At 39.1% G+C, this 20694-nt stretch overlaps 1 protein-coding gene across 1 annotated transcript in view; it reads left to right on the plus strand.

The window, feature by feature from the left end:
* EYA1 (EYA transcriptional coactivator and phosphatase 1) overlaps positions 1 to 20694 on the plus strand; it is a 167940-nt gene that overhangs the window by 76133 nt on the left and 71113 nt on the right. The window contains exons 10-11 of the mRNA XM_088023133.1: positions 14237 to 14376; positions 15704 to 15787. Coding sequence (XP_087879259.1) covers positions 14237 to 14376; positions 15704 to 15787 — 224 coding nt within the window. The remainder of the gene's footprint in view (positions 1 to 14236; positions 14377 to 15703; positions 15788 to 20694) is intronic.

Consider the following 20694-nt stretch of genomic DNA (forward strand, 5'->3'; position numbering starts at 1 on the left):
TTTTGAAGGCTTGATGGCCTATTGCTTGGTAGGTCTATAAGAATCCCAAGCAGCTTTTCAAGGACTATCAGAGGCTTCCCTTATGGCTGTAGCCTTCCACATGGGAATCTTCCCTGGTTTGGTCCCTTTATTTTCACAAGAGAACATCCTTTTCATTCTCAGCACAGGTAACTAAGTAAAGCATATCTGTCTCCACTTAACTGAGCAACCGAAAATAGCTCCGTTTCAAGTAACTCATTAGTATAATTTTTACCTTATTGCTTCTTAACACCCAAGGAGACACTTGCTTCTGTCACCTACCAGAAGGGCACATAATGTCTCATTCTTCTAGATGTTTTCAGTTTTACCCTTAAAATAAGCAAGCTACCCCCACTCCAGTGCTCTGCAATCTAAGTACTGAATTAGCCCTATAGAGTCTACAGTGGTCAGCCTGAGAAGTAAGAATCCTGTGAAACCTGCTGTTTTATTTACCATGAGGGTATATTCCTGACATCACACAACATCCTCTCAGGGAGCAGTCTTGTGAGGCATTTCTGTCTCGTCTCTGTGCTAGAAATACCTATGTTTCTGTAGAAAAATTGACAGGTCTCATTCTGTGCATCCCTGAGTCATAGAACTCTGTGTGCCCTTGACTGCAGACCTTAGGGCAAGCAGACCCGTGTTGATCACTTTCTCTCCTGGCTTTATTTTACCTTTCCCACTTCAATGTTTTTTTTCCTAATGTACCCATTCATTTTTTTAAAAAAGATTGCTGTGTAATTATTGTGTACATATTCGGCTCATGACCTTTTTGGAGAAAGGTAGGATATAAATTACCCAGAAAATACAATTAAGAACTAAAATGTCTTATTCAACAAGAATAAGAATGAGAAAATAGATTTATCCCCTCCGTTCCATATTCAGGAAGCACTTACTTGCTAAATTTTACATTATTGCCGTGTTTGTAAATGTCACCATTTTGGTTAATATGTGCACAAAAACCTCTTCAAGATTCTCATAATTATAGCCTCCCAAGAGCACACACCTGCCCATCTTTTCTTCTCTTTCCTCAAAGCCCCAAACTGCCGTGTCTAATAGCTTGTTATTTGTTTCAATCCAGCTAATTTATGTAAAAAAGCACATTGCCAATTGCAAAATGGCTCCCAAATGTAAGAATTCATTTTCTCTACCACTGACATTGTTCTCAACTTGTGCAGTTTATTTTCTTTTCCATCCCTGATGACATTTTAAACGTCCTCCCTTTAAGTATTCTAAGAATGTTCTTTCTGTGGAGTCTCTTTGCTTTCTAGTTTCCCATTTAATGTTTTCCCTAAAGCGTCTGTTTCAGTACATTTGTTCATCTAATTACCTCCCTTGACTCACTTTTAATATTGATAAAGGTTATCGAGGAAGCACATTTCTCTTGAGACTTATTCCTTAATCTTGCTATTAAATTTCATTACCCTGTTCCTTAATTTAAGGAAAGGCAGAAAGCACAGTTTCTTCTACTTTCAAATGTGAATGAGGGTTTGAAGATGTTCTTCAACATTCCATTAGCTATTCATTGAGCAGCTCTTAATTACAAAGTTGTCTTAGGTTCTGCAGGGGTACAGAGAATAAGGTTATTCCCTATCCTCGAGGAGCATTTACGCGAATAGCCAAACCTAATAAACATTATTATTTAAAAAATGTTGTTCTAGAAGAAGGAGCAAAGTGCTCTGGAAGAATATAAGAACAGAGATTTCTTATATAAAGTATTTGAAGAGAAAGCTAACAAAAGGGGTGAAATTTATCCTCGGCACTGAAAGATGTAAATGGGTGAGGGACAGAGGATAGAGATGGGGTATTTATTCGAGGGTGGAGTAATAAACCCTTTTATGTGGGCTCATCAGTGGTATCATTTCCATCAGTACAAACTTAAACGATATGTAAATTTCACCAAAGAATGAAAGCCTTTTTGAGCTGAAAGATCATCTATATGAGTAAGATAACTGAGCCCGGAGAGATGACTGAACAATTCACTTCCCACCACAACACTAAAGTGTTGGGTGATTCTATAAATTCTATAAGTGACAAGTTACCAAGCCTGTTCGGATCCTACTGTCTGAATTTGTAGGTTATGCTGTCAACCACAGTGAAATGTGAACTACTCAATTTGCCATGTTCAGTAAGTTAAGGAGGATGTGGAAATGGACCAAAGTTTGCAAGATCCATCCCCTCCATGGGTGGGTTATTTCCTGAACACTGAAAGGGAAGAGGTCACATTTTTGGAGTCCGTACAGGTTCCATAATCCATGCCCCTAAGTCTCGGTTCCAGGCAGCTCCCGCTCTGTCCCCAAATGTCCCCAGGCAGGGGCCCATCAGAGACTATGCCATCTGTCTTTGTCACTACAAAGCAAGGGTTCCGACTTGGAGAAGTGACATGCTCTCTGAGAAAAGTCAAGACTGGTTCAGTGAGGTGTGTGAAGCAGGAGAAGGCAGATTGAGCGAGAGAAATAATCTCAGAGTCTAGAGGAAGCCCTGTTCAATCCACCCCTCTACTTGTCAACCCTAAGGTGGCCTCTTCCTGTGAAGGGTAAGGTCTACTAGTTCTGCATTGCATAAAATAAGTTGAACCCAAAAGCTGGAATCTGGAACCAAGTGTGCCCAAGTTCCCCTCCTGTCGGCTCCTCCCAGAATGAGCATGAAGATGCACTGATAAGTACTTAACTGTGAACATTCTCTAGGAGAATGGTGAAATAGGATTTTGCATGAAGGATCATCCATGATCACGTGCAGCTTCTGAACCAGGGCTGTTCCACATGCTGGGTTGTTAGCTCATTCAACAACGGATGTTTACGGAGCCTCTGGTATAGTCCAGGCACTGTTCTAGACACAGGGTACTCGGCAGTGAACATAATAAAGTCTGTGCCCTCAAGGAGTTTATATTCTACCAGAGCACACAGACCACAAGTCAATGTAAAATGCCTCTGGTAGTCAGAAGTGCCTGTAAGGATGAAACGGTTTGTAAAATAGAGTTAGGGCAGATAAACTATTTCAGAAGCGTGGTCTGGCAGGGTGACCTTTTAGCCGAGACCCGAAATTAGTAGAGAGCCACCTCCGGGTCTGGGGGGAAGAATGTTCTGGGAGAGGAGACCGCATTCCCCAGGACTGGAGGCAGGACTGGGCTTGGTGGACAGGGAGACCAGTGTCACTGGGGCATGCAGGGGTGGAGAGTGGGAGGGGGCCGGGGTAGGGAGGCAAGAAGCCAGATCATAGCAGGCATGTGGGCATGGGGAGGACTTTGGATTTTTGGTGTGTTTGTTTTGAATGAGATGAGAAGTGTTTAAGCATAAAAGTGACATGATGTCATTACATTTAAAAAAGACTCTCTCTGGTTGTTGGATTGAGAATAAGCAAGGGAAGAAGGGGCACGGTGGTCATGCAGGAGATGGTTCCAGTGGCCCAGGAAGGGGTCACTTGGGCAGGCTCAGGTGCTTGGGGGGAGGTGGTGAATGTGGTCAGATTTTAGAGAGATTGGAAAGTAGAGCCATCAGGATTTGTTGACAGATGGAATGGGAATAGTAACAAGAAAGGAATCATGGATGACACCACAGTTTTGGCCCAAACAGCTAAAAAAAAAAAAGTGCATTTGCCACTTATTCATATGGTAGAAATGGCAGGAAGAGAAGGTATTGTTGGAGAAATCAGGATTTCTGTTGAGCACGTGTTGTTTGTGGTACCTGTTAGAAATCCAGAGGAAAATGGCAAGTTGTTCAGTGAATAAGTCTGTTGTTCGTAAGATAACTTAGGACCTAAATCTGTGAGTCATCACAAATGCCACTTAAAACTTACGTGTCTGGATGAGTTGACCAAGGCAGCGAGCATAAAAGCAAAGAGAGAGCCAAGCATGGAGCCTGGCCTTGCAACCAAGAATGATTTGTTTCAAAGATTTTTTTTTTTTAAAGTTCTCGGTAAAGACCTTTTCAAAGGTTTCCAACTTTGCTGCCCTTTTATTGAGAAATAAAAGCAAGCAGTTGAGCAAACGTGTGCACGTACACCTGTGCTCTGTTGTGAGCATTTGTTGTCTGTGGCATTGCCTTCTGTGACACAGGAGAATTCAAGCAGGAAGTTTAGGCCACCACTGGAATTTCTCTAGAGGCTTGAGAATAATAGTTTTCAACTCTGAGGCAGTCTGACTATAGAGGTTGATTCCAGGCGGCCTTCCCCCTGACGACCTTACAGGAGAAGAGAATCTGTTTTACAAAATGTCGTCAGAGGGCTGGAGGTGAGCCTGCGAAGAAATGTTCGTCAGATTCAGTTATTAGAGGTCACTGTAAGTCCAGGAAATTTAAGTGCTCAGTATGAAAGGCCTACCTGCCCCTTTTCCATTGGACCTTTCACCTAAATTTTCCTAATTTTCCTGTGTAGGGAACAGCATGGCTTGACAATGGCGGGGCATTTGAATTTTTCTTGGAAAGACAGCTTAGCTCATCACGCAGTGTCCCTGGTGTGCTTGCCTGCTTGTGTAATTTGTGATTGTGTCCTCTAGATTCAGTCAACTACAAAGAGCCCTATAAGAAAGCATCCCCAAGGCCACACACCTGGAGAGGTGCCCAACCTACAGCAGTTTCTTTAGGCTTGGTGCCTGCCTAGAGCCATTCTGCTAGAGATGAGAACACAAAATCACTCCCAAGATATATGTGTCTGGTGTTCCTACCAACCCAAGGAGATTCTGTAATCTATTTTACATGTAAATTTACCGTGTTCATGAGAAAAACAGAACCTTGTTTGCATATTCAAGGTAGATACATTGTGATATCATGGTCGCTGGGCTCCCTTACCACCAGGGATAGGACCTTTAAAAAAGTACATATTTAAATTCCTTTTCTATTTATTATCAATTCCAAAAAAATAAGCACCTTGTTTTGGACCTTGTTCTCCAATTTGGCAACATGTTTCACTTATTATCTTTATCACAATGTTAACATTTAAGGTTTGCAGCAATGTTGAAGAAGCAATATCACCCAGAGAAGTAAGGTGACCATCACTTAAATCTCATAGTCATAATGGAGTCATTACTTGAATCTCATATTAACACACTATTTCCCTAAGGAATACAATTATGTACTCCCACAAGCCAAATCTGTTTTATAAATAAAGTGTAGTTGAAACACCACCATACTTGTTTTTTAAATTTAATTTATACTCAATTAATTAAAAGTATTATTAGTTTCAGAGGTAGAGTTCAGTGATTCATCATTTGCATATAACACCCAGTGTTCATTACATTATGCACCCTCCTTAATGTCCATCATCAAGTTACCCCATCCCCCCACCCACCTCCCCTCCAGCAACCCTCAGTTTGTTTCCTATGATTGAATCTCTTATGATTTGTCTCCCTCCGTTTTCATCTTGTTTTATTTTTCCCTCCCTTCCTCTATTCTCCTCTGTTTTGTTTCTTAAATTCCACATGAGTGAAATCATATAATTATCTTTCTCTGATTGACTTATTTCGCTTAGCATAATACCCTCTAGTTCCATCCAAGTCATTGCAAATGGCAAGATTTCGGTTTTTGATGGCTGAGTAATATTCCATTGTATATATACCACATCTTCTTTATCCATTCATCTGTCGATGGACATATGGGCTCTTTCCATATGTTGGCTATTGTGGACATTGCTGCTATAAACATTGGGGTGCAGGTGCCCCTTCAGATCCCTACGTTTGTATCTTTGGGGTAAATACCCAGTAGTGCAATTGCTGGGTCATAGGGTAGCTCTGTTTTCAACTTTTTGAGGAACCTCCATACTGTTTTCCAGAGTGGCTGCACCAGCTTGCATTCCCAACAGTGTAGGAGGGTTCCCCTTTCTCCGCATCCTCGGCAATATCTGTCATTACCTGACTTACTAATTTTAGCCATTCTGACTGGTGTGAGGTGGTATCATTGTGGTTTTGATTTGTATATCCCTGATGCTGAGTGATGCTGAGCACTTTTTCATGTGTCTGTTGGCCATTTGTATGTCTTCTTTAGAGAAGTGTCTTTTCATGTCGTCTGCCCATTTCTTGATTGTATTATTTGTTCTTTGGGTGTTGAGTTTGATAAGTTCTTAATAGATTTTGGATACTAACCCTTTGTCTGATAAAACATTTGCAAATATCTTTTCCCATTCTGTAAGTTGTGCTTTGGTTTTGTGGACTGTTTCCTTTGCTGTGCAAAAGCCTTTTATCTTGATGAAGTCCCAGTAGTTCGTTTTTGCCCTTGCTTCCCTTGCCTTTGGAGACACCACCACCCTGCTCCTTTATTAACATGTTGTCTGTAATTGCTTTTGCTCTGTAATGGCAGAGTTAAGTCATTGCAACAGACCATATGTCTCACAAAGCCTAAGGTATTTACTATCTGGCTCAAAAAAAAAAAAAATCGCTGACCTTTGCATTAGAGTATATAGACAGGAAAAAAAATAGTGGGCAAGTTGGCTCCATGCCTCTCTGGGTACCCATGTGATCCACTATCCCACCAGTGGGTTTCACTGCCCTTGCACCTCACAGTGTAGCCATGTGAGAGAGGATTTCTGGGCACTTTTGATGGATTACAGAACCCATCTTTGGAGTAAGATGCAATCCCATATTTACCTTAAAGTAATCAAACTCAGCTTTACAGAGTAGCTTTTTCCCTCATAGGAAAACCAATTTTAAAAATTATGAACAGAAATAAACCCAATGGTGGTTTATGATTCTTTTGGCCAGTAGCATCAAGCTTGATGCATCTATCTCCCTATGGAGAATGCCAAGGTAATTAGAATAACCTTTCCTCATGGAATCAGAATTAATCTCTCTGCATTCTTTCTCTCGATCCTCCTGGTTTGGGCTTGATGCATCCCTTTTGAGAGGATTTTTGCATATACGTATGTTGATTTTGAGAGTCTCAAAGTTTGGGGGTACCACACTGTCAGTGGCTATCTGGCATCTTCACACTCAACCTGTGTAACTATCCATATACTTTAAATCTTGAGTCTCAAACATGACAATATCTGCTTTTAGGAAAGTAAGACACCCTGTTCTTTTTATCTGAGTCCCCTATAGCAGCAAATAGAATATAACTTGATTGCCATGGCTCATGTTCATTAAATTCAGGTAATCTTTATAAGGATTAAGGATTTCCCACAAAGCTCTGCACTTCCTTTTGTAATTGGTATTGTCTTAGTGTAGATTCAGGGTCTAGCCTAGGGATAGTGGCTTCCCTGGCCTCAACCCAATTATCATATATGTGGCAAGAGCTTCCTGTCCACACGGAGTCTGGTTACTTGATTCTGTTTCAGGGGAGTAGTTTTTCACCTCAGTTAAACTTAGAAATGAGTAAGGAGAGCCTCCATCCTCCCAAAGCACAGAGAAGGGAGCTTGCAGGAACCCTGTATTCTACTTCCTTTACAACTACCACTGGCATATATAGTCCTAGGAGTGTAAAGTTAGATCAAAAGTTCTCTGCTCCACTTAGAATAAATGTGAATGCTTATCCCTAAATCTTCAAGGAGTCAACCAGGCCAGTAGGCTGTGCTTTATGCAGTGCAGGACTACATTAAAAAAAAAAAAAAAAAAAAAAAAAAAAACTCCTGTGAAGGAAAACATAATTTAGGGAAATACCAGCATAATTTGAGGATTTGAGGGACTATCAGGAATGGAAAAGTGTCTGCAAATATGAAAAAGAGGTTAAAACTTTTATCTTCATCAGTAAAGGAATATAAAAAAATTGCAAAGGATTTGGATGGTTCATAAAGAGAAATATAATTTTCAAGCCCATATCTGTAAGTATCTCCAGTATGTCCTAATTAAAATCACTATTATTGTACACATAAAATAGCAAGGACTTCTTTAAAACAGTGATAACCATAGTGTGTAAGACTGCGGTAAAACTGACACAATTTAAATTGATACAATTCTTTTGAAAGCTATTTGGCAATGTGTATAAGCGTAGGTAACATGTCCAGGGAGGGCATGAGAAATAAAACCAGATAAGGAATTTGGACTGGGTACGGTAGGCGGTAAACCCTGATGGATTCTGAGTTGCCACGGTTTTTGTATAGATTAGTCTGAAGGTGACTATTTAAGAGGAAAAGACTAAAAGCTAACAGCTAGGAAGATGTGGTAAATATTTTACATCACAGATAATAGAACTTTGAAGCTAAATCATCTAGGCTGTGTCCTCAATTTGACAGACCAGGAGGCTAAAAGACATGGCGGAAATGTCCCTAAGACTCAAGTAGCAGTTATGAGCTCAGCTCAGAGGGACTAGAGGTGCCAAGAGGAACTAAATGGAATCTTCTGAGTTCCAGTTCTGTTTCTCTTTTCAATATTGAAAGATTTATGGAACTCTTCAGTAATATTACAAATGTAGAATGTTAATGATCTTATGTAAATTCTAATATTTTATGACTGAATATGTAAACAATGTTTAAGCTTTAAAAATAATTACAGCTATTTCTCATTTTTAAATATTTTGACTAGCTGGTAGGAATAATGAGGTAATCTTCATAGACTTAATAGAGCAAAAGCCAAACTTGAGAAACACTCATTCTTTCAATCATCAGTTTTTTTTAATGTGTACTTGGTGCTCTGGACTCTTACTGTGCTCTCAGAATATAAAATGAACACCACCAGCTTCTGTCCTCTAAAAGCAGGAGTAATGGACATTTGCTCAAAATAACTCAAGTTATTATCTACTGCATAACTGATTGCAAAATTTGTATAACTCTACAATAGAGATAACCATAAATGCAAAACAGGGACTCAGATTTAGATAGAAAATTCACAAAGAAGATACTTGATCTTTAGGGATTCTTAGGAATTTCACAGACATCCGGGGAGGGGTGGTAAGAATGAAGAAAAAGCATTCTAAGAAAGTGGAACAACATGTTCAGTGTGATGAAATAGCCTGGCATGTTCAGAGAACTCAGATCATTAGGTGTGACTGTCTGAAGTGTAGACCGTGAAGGGGAGAGAGACTTGGTGGGACTTCTCTTTGTTCCAAGGCAGCTAACACCGTAGATTGCTAGTGCCATGCACCAGTTCTAACTACATGTATATTGGTTTTCTCATTTATTCCAATTTTACGTATGATGAAACTGACTCATAGAAAAGGTAAAGAACTTGCCCAAAGTCATACTTCTAATAAGCAGTGGGATCGTGATTTGAAACATGGCAGTTGAGTCTACAGCTCAGTGTCCTAAAATCTAGATTGTCCTTCCTGTTCTACACTAGGAGTTTGGAGCATTGAGGACTTTCAAAGTTTTCTGTCATGGTGGTGTAGATGGTAATTGAAAGGTTGTGGGTAGTAAGCTTGAAAATAGCCTGTTGCGATAATCAAAGCAGGGATGATGAGAGTGTGAACTTAGAACAAAAGTATTCAGAAGGTAAAAGACCTGAAACTTAGTCTTGATTTGAGGGCGCTAATGAGGAATTTCTGGCTTGAAAAACTGGGTAAATGTTGGTACCATTAAGCAGGACTCATTAAGAGAGGAGCAGGATCATCCATTTGGGGACACCTTTAGTTGTGGTGCCCATGGAATATTCAGGTAGAGAGGTTTAGCAAACTGTGGGGTATTCAGGTCAACAGATCAGGAGGCTTTAGAATCATCAGCCTGGGAATTATCACTGAAATCCCTCTTACAAATACTGCAAACTTCTGAGAGCTTGTGGTGAGATAAGAGGACCCTAGAGAAAATTCTGTACTGCTGCTCAAGATACACTTCACCAACTGGCCACCTATCCACTAATTGTTTATTAACAGTCCATGTAACATGAGGATTTACTTCAGAATGTAATCAACTGCATCACTAAGCACACTGTGTGTTTAACTTTTCTTTTTAATATTAGCAAGACTTTTGATGAAGGAAGCATTGCATTAATTAACATCCTGATATAAGCTCCTTATTTTGCCCCAGGTCCCTTTGAGTATCACTAGTACAAAAACACTAACATTTAAGCTTTGGGTAGAGGAAGAGGTCTCTAAAGAGACAGAAGTAATACTGTGAGTGGTAGGATGAGAAGCAGAAGGGAAGTCAAGTTACTCTAATGGGACACAGTTTAGAAGAGCCGGTGGTCAGCACAGTCACAGAGAGGTGAAATGAGATTAAGAAAAAATATAATTATTGAATTGGGCCTTTATAGGGTCTTCAGTAACATATTGGGAGCTCTAACCCCTGTTTACTCTTCTACCGTCTGCTGTCTCATTTTTATCCCACCAGTCCACCTCCTAAATACTTCTCGAATCTGTACTTCTGCCATGCGTGCGAAAGACCTCATTGACTCTAAATCTCCAAGTACTCTTGGCTTCAGTTTTCACTTTACCTTCTCTCTTGGCTGATCGGAAGTTATTGATCATGCTCTCCTTCGGACGTACTCTTTCCTCTACAACACTCTAACCTTGGTTTTCCTCCTCACGCCCCACCCCTTCTACACACCCTCTGTGTCTTTAATTATACCTGTTTCTTTAATTACATTAGGTATGGCATCAATTTCCAACCCTAAACCCAGCCCACATTTCTTTTCTGAGCTTCAGAGCAGTCTAGCAGCCTACTGGACATCTTGAATACCACAGACTCTTTTTTTTTTTTTTAATGTTATGTTAGTCACCATACATTATATCACTAGTTTTTGATGTACTGTTCCATGATTCATTGTTTGCGTATAACACCCAGCGCTCCATGCAGTACGTGCCCTCTTTAATACCCATCACCAGGCTAACCCATCCCCCCACCGCCTCCCCTCTAGAACCCTCGGTTTGTTTCTCGGAGTCCACAGTCTCTCGTGGTTCGTCTCCCCCTCCGATTTCCCCCCCTTCATTTTTCCCTTCCTACTCAAGTTCAGTATGTCCAAAGCTGAATGTGAATTCTCATCTACACACTTCCCCATAGTCCCTTCTTCCTCAATCCCCATGCCTTATGCCTTATACCTTCATCTTCCCTGTTGTTAAACCACCGACATGAACATCATCCTTGACTTCCTGCTTCCTCCTCCTTTCCCTCCCAGTGACACTTCAGATCTATAGCTCTCCCTATCTCCACTATCTGCATGAGCCACCAACAGCCCTCACTGAATTATCCTCCTGGCTGGTCTCTGCTTCTCAGTCTTGACTTGCCTCCAGCACCCACACCACACTGGAGCTAGAATCATCTACCCAACGGGTAAATTTGATTTCATCCCTCCATTCTTGAATTCTTTTCCTGCCACTCCAGCCTCATCTCTGTACTCTTCCTCTGCAGAGCCAGGTCGGATTGATTTTTTTTTTTTCCAATTCTTTGACATCTCTCTCTCTCTCTTTCTCTTTCTCATTCTCTCTCTCTCTCTCATTCTCTCTCTCTCTCTCTCTTTCTCCACCTTCACACATGCTTATGTGCCTGCCTGGAGAGCAATTTATATTCCATTTTTTACTGTTAACTTTGTTCTCCATCTTCAGGAAGCTTCTGTAATTATATAAATCTAAGGTATGTGGACTTGCTCTGTAGTCTCCAGGCATTCTACCTTTCTCATACCATTACCCTTCCTATATTGTTTTCTAATCTCTTAATTTTTGTTCATAAATCAGTGCCTTCCTCTGAATTTTATGCCCCAAGAAGACCATATCTGTATGGTACATCCTTATACTTCAAGCTCCTGGTACAGTGCCTGAAATAGTATGGGCATGCTGTCATTGTTTGTTAGATGAAATAAATGCTTTTCTGAGTATTTTCACATTCATTATCTCAGTGGGGGTAAAGTTGAATAATTTGGAAAGGATTTTAATGAAACATGAGATGTCAGTGGATTAGAAGATTAAATTACTTGTTGAGTTGTTTTACACTAATAGAAGGAAGGAGAATAGAGTCAGGAAAACTGGTTAGGAGAGTAGAAGTGTTTAATCCCACCTCATAGAACAAAGAGGAGGAGATTTTTTTAAATCTAGCTTGCATCATTTAACTTTTATCTTCCTTCTCATAAGTTGAGGTCTATAAGGGGTGTGTGTGTGTGTGTGTGTTTTAATATTTAGAGGTATCGGATTGTCCATATTTTAGGGCTTCTTTTTCCACCTGGAAAAAGTTTAGATAAGATAATTTAAAAATCCACCTGTATATTTTGCTCACTGAACTTAGTTTCTTTGGGGGCAGGCTTACAGAAGTGATTAATCAATTTAATTATCACTTTTATTTCAAATAAAAAAGAGATGGAATATATTTTTAAAGATTTAATTAGGTTTTAACACAGGGATAAAGAAATATACACCAAGAACTAAAGGAATGGGTAATCCATAGGAGGAAAGCTAGGGTAAGAAAACCTCGGTAAGATGAACTACTTGGAGAGGAAAAAATTTGCCCTAAACTAGCTGGAGTCAAAGCAAAAGACATAATGCGATGAGATACATTCTTAACATCTTTTAGCTTCTTGTCAAATATGAACTTCAAAAGGTGAAGAGCTCACAATTCAAGATGGACTTCTCAGTCAAGTACTTGAAGTACGAGTCAAATTAGATGCCAGTTGTGCCATTTGCAAAGTAAATGCTGTTTTGAAGCTGGTAAAGAGATTGGCATGTGTGGCTATCCAGGTTTGCACGGAGACGTAGTTGCAGAATTTTTAAAGAAAAAGGAGGTCAAGACTTTTTCTTCAAAACACAACTTTGAATTCACTGAGCTCCTTTGAAAGTATGTATTTCTTTGGAGTTCCTAATTCTCTATAAAACAGAAGGCAGATGCTTGGTTTGGAACATTTTGAGGAGAGGATGCCACAGTCATCTGCCTCTGCAAGAAAAGGAACTAATGTGGATGTGGAGAATGTTAAACTTTGACCAGCCAGCACTGTAATCTGATAGTTCTACAAGATGGGTTAGCTCAAAAATGCATCCCACGGAACTACATAAGCTGATGTAGTGAGTGGATTGTTCTGGACTTTCTGGTCATAATTAACTAATAGGCTTGCAAGTTATCATGGTGGTTTCGGGGTACAAGTACCACATGACTGGTGTGTATGAGGAAACTTACTGTCTTGTTTCCTATGGCAGAGGACATGCAAAAGTCTCATCTAAAAGTGATAGGAATCTGTTTAGATTTTAAAATTAAACAGGAGGTATAGGGCTGTTCCATGTGATTTAGAAATGGAATTTACTCTATCGAAGTCCATTCCTATCTACCCAAACTCCTAAGGCTTAAGTCCTAGACTTGGAGGTGATACTGAGACCACATGGTTTGACACATGGCTGGCCTTCTGGGTACAGTTGAGGATGATAGTATATTAACAAAGGCTACCAGATATTCACCTGTCCTCAATACTTTTCTGTTTGCTGAAATGTAATATCAACAACATCTCAATGAGAATTATCATTCCTTATACCAGCTTGAGAGATTCCAACCCATATCTAGTAGAGACATCTGGCAAAGACTTTGGGGAAGTAGAAATAGTCTAATGTGTGAACTGAAGAGAAGAAACTCTAAGGGATTTTTTTTCATTTTGGAAGCAGGGTAAGAGTCTCACCTCCCCCAACTCCACAATCACTACTCAGCCGTTCCTCTAGCTGGTTGGAGGTGGTTCTTTATTTTATAGTTTAGATATAATTATTTCGGTGATTTCTCCGAGTTATCCAGGTGAGCAATTTTAATGTGATGTCTGTTTGGGATTTTTGGTTCGGAGACTAAGATAGAGTTAAGAATCTGTGATGAATGCTGTGATAAATGCCCATAGGCATTGCCCATATATCTGTTCTTCCTTATCTTGCCACTCCCTTGTTCTCACATAAAATGAGGGAGAAAAAGGAGATTTTGAAATTTTCAAAGAAAAATCTGCCTGGCGATTCATTTTTTTCCACCCTGGAGTTGATTTTTCTTCTCTTTCTGTGAACCAGAAGCTTTTCATAGGTGAAAGAGTGGCTGGAACGGCACATGAGTGAACCTCTCTCAGTATGGCCAGGCACTGTTTGTGGAATGAAAGAAAGACACATACATGGAAGTGGGGGGGGGGGAGGGGCTTTGTCTCATCGTGGAGAACCACAAAGAAAAACTAGGCAGCTTCCTACAGCCTGCTATCTTCCACCATCAATTAAGTTCTATTCATTTCTGATCACATGTTCTTTCAAAAGAATGGATTCTTGAAATCCAGTATCTCATAAATTATTTATCAGTGGAAGTAAACAGTAACAAAAGTGAATAGAATGAAATGTGTTTTACTCTTCAGACTTCCCCATGTGTTAAAATAAGGTTGATCTTGACACCATAATAACAGAACCAAAAGATGAAAGACCTTCCTGTATTTCTACAGAGTACAGTACAATCCACAGCCCATCAACACCCATTAAAGACTCAGATTCTGATCGATTGCGTCGAGGTTCAGATGGGAAGTCACGTGGACGGGGCCGAAGAAACAATAATCCTTCACCTCCCCCAGATTCTGATCTTGAGGTATGTATGTCATTGCCGATGCCCTGGTAAATAACAAGGTATCTTGGTAGTTAAATGGTGGTTCTATACACCTGCAGTGTAAACGGCCATCATCAAGATGCCCAAATGCTTTTGTTTGTTACTGCTTTCTTCTCTATATCGTAAGTAAAGCATTTTCTTTCTCTTTCCTATTTCTTATAGGTAAAAACAATTATTTCTGTTTTCTCTGCCACTTTAACTACATGTAAAGCATCTGGTTCTCTCTAATATAGTAAATTATATAATTTTGCTTGAACAAAATTATCTTATACTGCTCTATATCATTGCCATTTTAATTGTCATACTAAAAACGCTTAAATCCACTTTGAAAATTAAAGACACACTTATATATATTGAGAAAGGAAAACCTGGGATGTTCTAAACTGAAATGGTAGTCCTCTTATGAGGCCTGTTTTGGTGGAGTTCAAAAACAGGAGGGATTAAATAAAACCTTGAAGGGTAGATTTCATAGCCTTGAATCCACTGCAATTCAGTTTCTGGGTTTTGCCCAATGAAATCTGATGGTGGAAAACATGCTTATTTTGGCTGAAAAGATGGAAATTTCCTAGCAGAACCTATGTGTATGAATATATACTGGTATGAATGGAAAGGGGAAGAAGACAAGTAGGCTTGGGAGGCCTTTGTGGTATCTCAAAGATGTTTTTGAAGTGAATTCCTTTAAATCCGATTCCAAATACCCCGAGTGTGTCAAGAGCATGTGTGATGTGTCTGCTTAACTTGTTAACCATCTGCAATCTGAAGATAACCAGACAGGAGTCATACATAACCCATCAGTGTGATAATAGTCCAAAGGTAACATAAGGTGAATAGATGATGTGAAGTTTTATGTTGTATGTACAGTTTTTAATACTTGGCTTGATAGAAATAAAACATAAGATTCGCTGTTTTAAAACTTCTTAATAAGCAGAGAGAAGAGGTAAGAAAAACGGAATGATTTTTAAAATGATTGGCCCCTCTCTGTCTCAAGAAGCTATAAACAGACTAGTTTTAGCTCGTTTTTTCAGAATAAACTGAGAATCTACTTCAGAAGTCAAAAGGATATATATTATTATTTCTTGCCCATGTTTATATTGATGTCACTAATATTATCCTCTTAAACCTCACCTGAGGTTCTACTCTGGAGAAAAGCTAGGGGATGCTCTTTGGAACAGTTGTATTTTAAAAACATAGTAAATTCAGATTTTTCCTTTGTCTTCTGTTTCAAGACTGCTTATTTATGTTGAAGTTGACTGAACAATAGGTTTCTCAACCAAGGGAAAGACATACTGATTCGGTTCTTCCTTTGTAGAGGGTGTTCATCTGGGACTTGGACGAGACAATCATCGTTTTCCATTCCTTGCTTACTGGGTCCTACGCCAACAGATATGGGAGGGTGAGTACCAAGAGACATCAGTTTTTAATTTCTTTAAAGTAAATATGCCTAGAACTGAATTTTTTATCCAGATGGGAATGTGGTTTAACTTTAAATAATCTAAAGCATGAAAGGGAGAACAACTTAATTTATTGATATAGTCAAATATATATGTAAGGCAAAAACATATAAATGAACAAAAGGAGGGTTTTTTTTAGGTCCTTAAAAATGAGATAAACTTTATGCAATTAAATGCATTCTTATTTCAGACCCTAATGAATAAAAGTGTTTGGATACTATTCCAGGATGAAATATTAAAATACATAGAGACATAGAATGATATTTGGTATTTTTCTTTGCACCATTCTTTTATTTTTTTATTCACAACATATGCAGCAGAGCAAGTATTTTACATGTTACTGTCTTCAGTGATTAGCAGTGTTAGTATTTCATTTTCAAAACACCCATTATGAATGTCTTTATAAATCCCTTTGCTGTGAGGCTAAATTTATGTCAATGGTATGTAAAATTGGGCCTCTGAATGGCAACTGGACAAATACTTCCATGTTTGAATTGTTACAATATTTACCCTGATGTGGTAGATAAAAAAGAATATTAGAGACTACCTTCTGTGAGTAGAAATTCAGCCTCAATGTTCTGCTTTTGGGCTTCTCAAAAACCTTGGAGATTCTTTTTGATCTATTCCTTGGTGATTTCATAAACCTTTTCCACACAAAAGCTGTGTTATTTAAAGTGGCTATAGGTAATTTCTGAAGTTATCCTGTGAATATGGTATTTCTCATTTTTTTAATCTTTAAAGAAATCATATTACAAGTCTTAACATCACTGAAGCTATTGGTTCAGAGCCTTAGGAACTGAATTCTGTGTCTTGGTGACTCCAGGTGTTTATCACAATTAAATGTTAAAATTAATACCCACAAAATGCATGCTCTCATTATAGATTCTATCCAGGCACCCATTCTTTCAATAAATATGTATTGAGTGTCTGCCATGTCGGTATAGTTTGGCAGTGAAAGTTGAGGAATTATCAGTTGAGCTTCACAATGCAGCTTTCCTTCTCATAACCCTGAAGTTACACCTAACCCCCCCAAAAAGGCCGGAAAAATGCACATTTGTAAGAACAAGAATGTTTTAGAATATTCTACCCTTTGGATTTCTATTCAGAGATAAGATACTGTAAAACACAAAATGCCCCATCTTATCATTAGATTTTCTATGAGAAGAAGACAATGAACAAAAGTACAGTGTGATTATTATTAAGAAAAAAAAAAATAAAGCCATAGAATCAATCATTCAAAGAAAGTCTCTACTCTGTGGCTAACACATAATAAGGATTCAGTAAATATTAGCTGTGGCGTTTTTTTGTATTCCTCCTCCTATGAATACTATTACTAGTATTTCCACAAAACTACTCCTTAACAAACTAAGGATTAATAGCTGAAATATCAATTGTGTACTTAGTAGGAAGAATCCTGAAGATCTTCTTAACTGAACCATTTTAATGTTCCTCAACTAACTCCTAAGGAAGAAAACATTGAAAAGAACATGCACTTAGAACACCAGCATTTGAAAACCATCCAGAAAATGTCGAGTCTTTGAAAGCTTTCTCACTAAGGACCAGATTGCTGCAAAGAGCGTTGTCTTGATCAGGGCTCTGTTCACCACTGAAAGGGACCAACTTCGGGTGAGGTGGTGAGCATCCCATGACCTAATGACCTCATGTCAGTCCCTGGCCATAAATCATTGCTTTGCACATGGAATTCACACCTAACCTAGAAACCATTGGAAGCTTAGGGTTTTTCATTCAGATCCTCGACAATATCTAAACAAAACATTACAAGTACCACATTTTATTTTTAAAAGTGTCAACCATTAGTATTTTGAGGCTTCATCAAATACTATTTTGTTAGTTGGTTTAATTTTCTCATACTAGAGCATGTGATAAAAAGTTTTATCTCCTATAATTTCCAAAATCAAATGTATATATTCTTTAGTATGGGTGATCTGAAATATTTAAATGTAAGTTAACCATTCATTTATAAGTTGACAGGGATTGAGGAGAAAGTAACCTCAGAAAACATGATTGGGGACGGTCTTCCTGAGCATGCATGACTTTGAACCTGAGGTCAGAATAAAAGAGGCTGGTTGATAATGTGACCATCAGCAGAAAGAGAGTTCTAAGCAGAGGAAGCAGTGAGCACGGAAGCAGGAAAAGGTTTGATGTTTGAGGGACACAGAGGCGAGTGTGGCTGAGCTCAGTGATGAAGATGCAGAGTTAAGATGTGGGCTGGGATGAGGGCAAGTACAAGCCAGGTCAAGAGGGTCAATCTCATTGCACATGCCATAGGAAGTCATTGGAGGACTTCAAAGGAGGACATGACAAGATCTGATTTCGATTTTTAGATTATTTTGGTGTGTGTGGAGAACCAATGGTGAGGAAAGAGGGTTGGGGAACAGAAGGGAGGTATTAGGGGTGACCCAAGGTACTAGCAGTAGAGATGAGTAGAGAGAACTCACTGGATTCTGGATTCTATTGCAAAGAAAGAAATAGGAATTGCAAAGGATTTGATTTGGCCTGGTGGGCAGTAATAGAGGGGAGGGAAAAAAACCATTCCCAGCTGAAAAAAAAAAAAAAAAAAACCATTCCCAGCTGAGAAGCTAAGCAGCTGAGAGGCTAGTCGTGTATTTGTTGAGATGAGAAGGACATCCACTTGGACCAGGCAAGAATGTGGTTGGAAGGTGAGCCTGGGACACATGGGAATAGACAGGCCTTCAGATGACAGATTTAGCGTCAACAGTACATAGCTCAGAATCAGAAGGTCCTCAGACACTCTTAGTCTGATTTCATCCTAAATGTTTGTGAACACCTTCTTTGTGCTGAACACCTGTTGTCTCAAAGCCATGAGGCATCCCTTCTGAAGACACATTGCTGAGGATGTTGAATTGTAGCCTGAAGCATGCAAGGAAGCTTGCTTAATGTTCTCTTTATTAGAGAACTTTAAAGTCAGGAAGAATTTGCTCTCAAATCTGATAATCATGCCTTGTAAAAATGTGTGGTTCAACAAGGCTTCTTCCAAACAATAATAATAGCCAAGCTGATCTGAACACCTTGCCTCCCTTTCATTTCTTTCACTAAGGAGGGAAGTCTTAAAGCAGTTGAAGGGCAAGGCTTATTTCTTGGAGCATAGTTTTGGTGGTGTCCCTGAGCATTGTTAAGGGAGCACGTGGTTGGGCCTTACTCTACAGGCATATAAAGAAATGAATGCCTGACAATGTGATAGCTGTTCGGTCTCTATGGGAACCAGATACTTGAGAAGTAGCTTAGTCACAGTAGCTTAGGCAACTCAATGAGTAGGCCATTCAGTAAGGGGATACAGGATCTGGTTGATATAATGCAAAATTAGGGCATGTTACAGCAATATGTACAAAAAAGTTTGAGAATGTCCCACCTTCCATGTAATCCTAGCTGTGGGAAGCAGGCATGTTGGGCATTGTAAGGAAGTGTTTTATAACAAAGGTGATGGGAACAAAAAGGGTGCTAGGTACATGACAGGTCTGGCTAGGGAAGAGAAAAGAAAGAACATATTAGCAGGAAAATGAAGTCCATGGGTGTGTTACCATAAATTAGGTTGTTGTTAATAATGTCTGTCCTCGCTTTTTTGGTTTAATGCATTTTGAAAAGTTGCTTTCAAATTAATCCATATCCCCAAGTTTCACTGAAGAAAACTAATCTTGATCTTTTTTCCATTGAATGCCTTTTTTAAATTAGATAATATAATCCTGTTGCTAATATCAGACCACAGACCCCAAACTTATATTTCAAGTAAGTATTGCACTGATGTCCCAAGCATGGTTCCCCTCTTGAGGGAGGACTCTCCAGGATACCCATAGCCAATGGCTTCATTGTTTCAATACTTTATTTTTTATTGTGGCTTAACACCTGTGTCTCATATGGATTTGGGCTAGAACAGGTCCTAAAGATATTGAGCCTCACTCCTCATTTTACACAAAAATTTAAACATGAACACTTAAGACAGCATAAAGCTTAGCATTTTTAACTCGAGGCCCTACTTATGAAGAATTTCCTATGTGCCCAATACTCATTTAATTCAACATTAGTCCTCTTAAACTGCTATTACCAAGGCCATTTTACAGATAAGGAAACTCAGGCTTGGAAGGGGTTATAGCCCAAACATCTGATAAAATAAATACGAGTTTTGTTTTAATGTAGTTGAACCTTGACTATCAAAAAAACACAAAACAACAAAACAAAACCTTGAATCCGAAGCATAGTGGCCAGGGAGTAATATGTGTTAATATGTGGTTTAAATTTATGAAGTACCAATATGAGATCCACCAGTGGGAGATAGAAGGCATCGGATTTGAATTCATATAGCTCTAGACTCAAACCGAAGCTCTGACTTTTCAGTTTTTTGACCCTGGGTAAATTGTTTATTCGCACTGAGCTCCAGTTTCTTCATCTATAAAACTGGTGACTTGACTTGCCAAATTGTTTTAAGAATTCAGTTGTGTCACATATATCTTGGTAAAGCCAGGAGAAGAAAGATCTAAGTTGTGTCTTGAATTTAAAGGGCCCAGCACTCTGTCTCATTAGCAACAATAACCCAGTAATGAAAACAGCATATGTCACTGATTGATCTTGTATCTGCTGTCTAAACATTTGTTTTATAATGCACCAGACTTCTAGAAGGATGAATTTAAATCAACTAGGTCTCCCTAGTGAGTATATAGTATAATCACTTAGGACATTGAGCAGAGAAAAAATTTACAGGAGTTGAGCAAGCCAATTTCATTCAAACGCTCCCATTAACCAGTAAAGGTTGCTGTTCTTACCCTGTTTCAGAGCGAAACATTAAGCTCCAAAATCTTTTGAGGGATGATCCTCT

The sequence above is a fragment of the Eumetopias jubatus genome, unplaced genomic scaffold (genome assembly GCF_037043125.1).
Source record: "Eumetopias jubatus isolate StellerSeaLion01/CBP00866 unplaced genomic scaffold, mEumJub1_p1.0 scaffold_4, whole genome shotgun sequence".
Taxonomy (NCBI): Eukaryota; Metazoa; Chordata; class Mammalia; order Carnivora; family Otariidae; genus Eumetopias; species Eumetopias jubatus.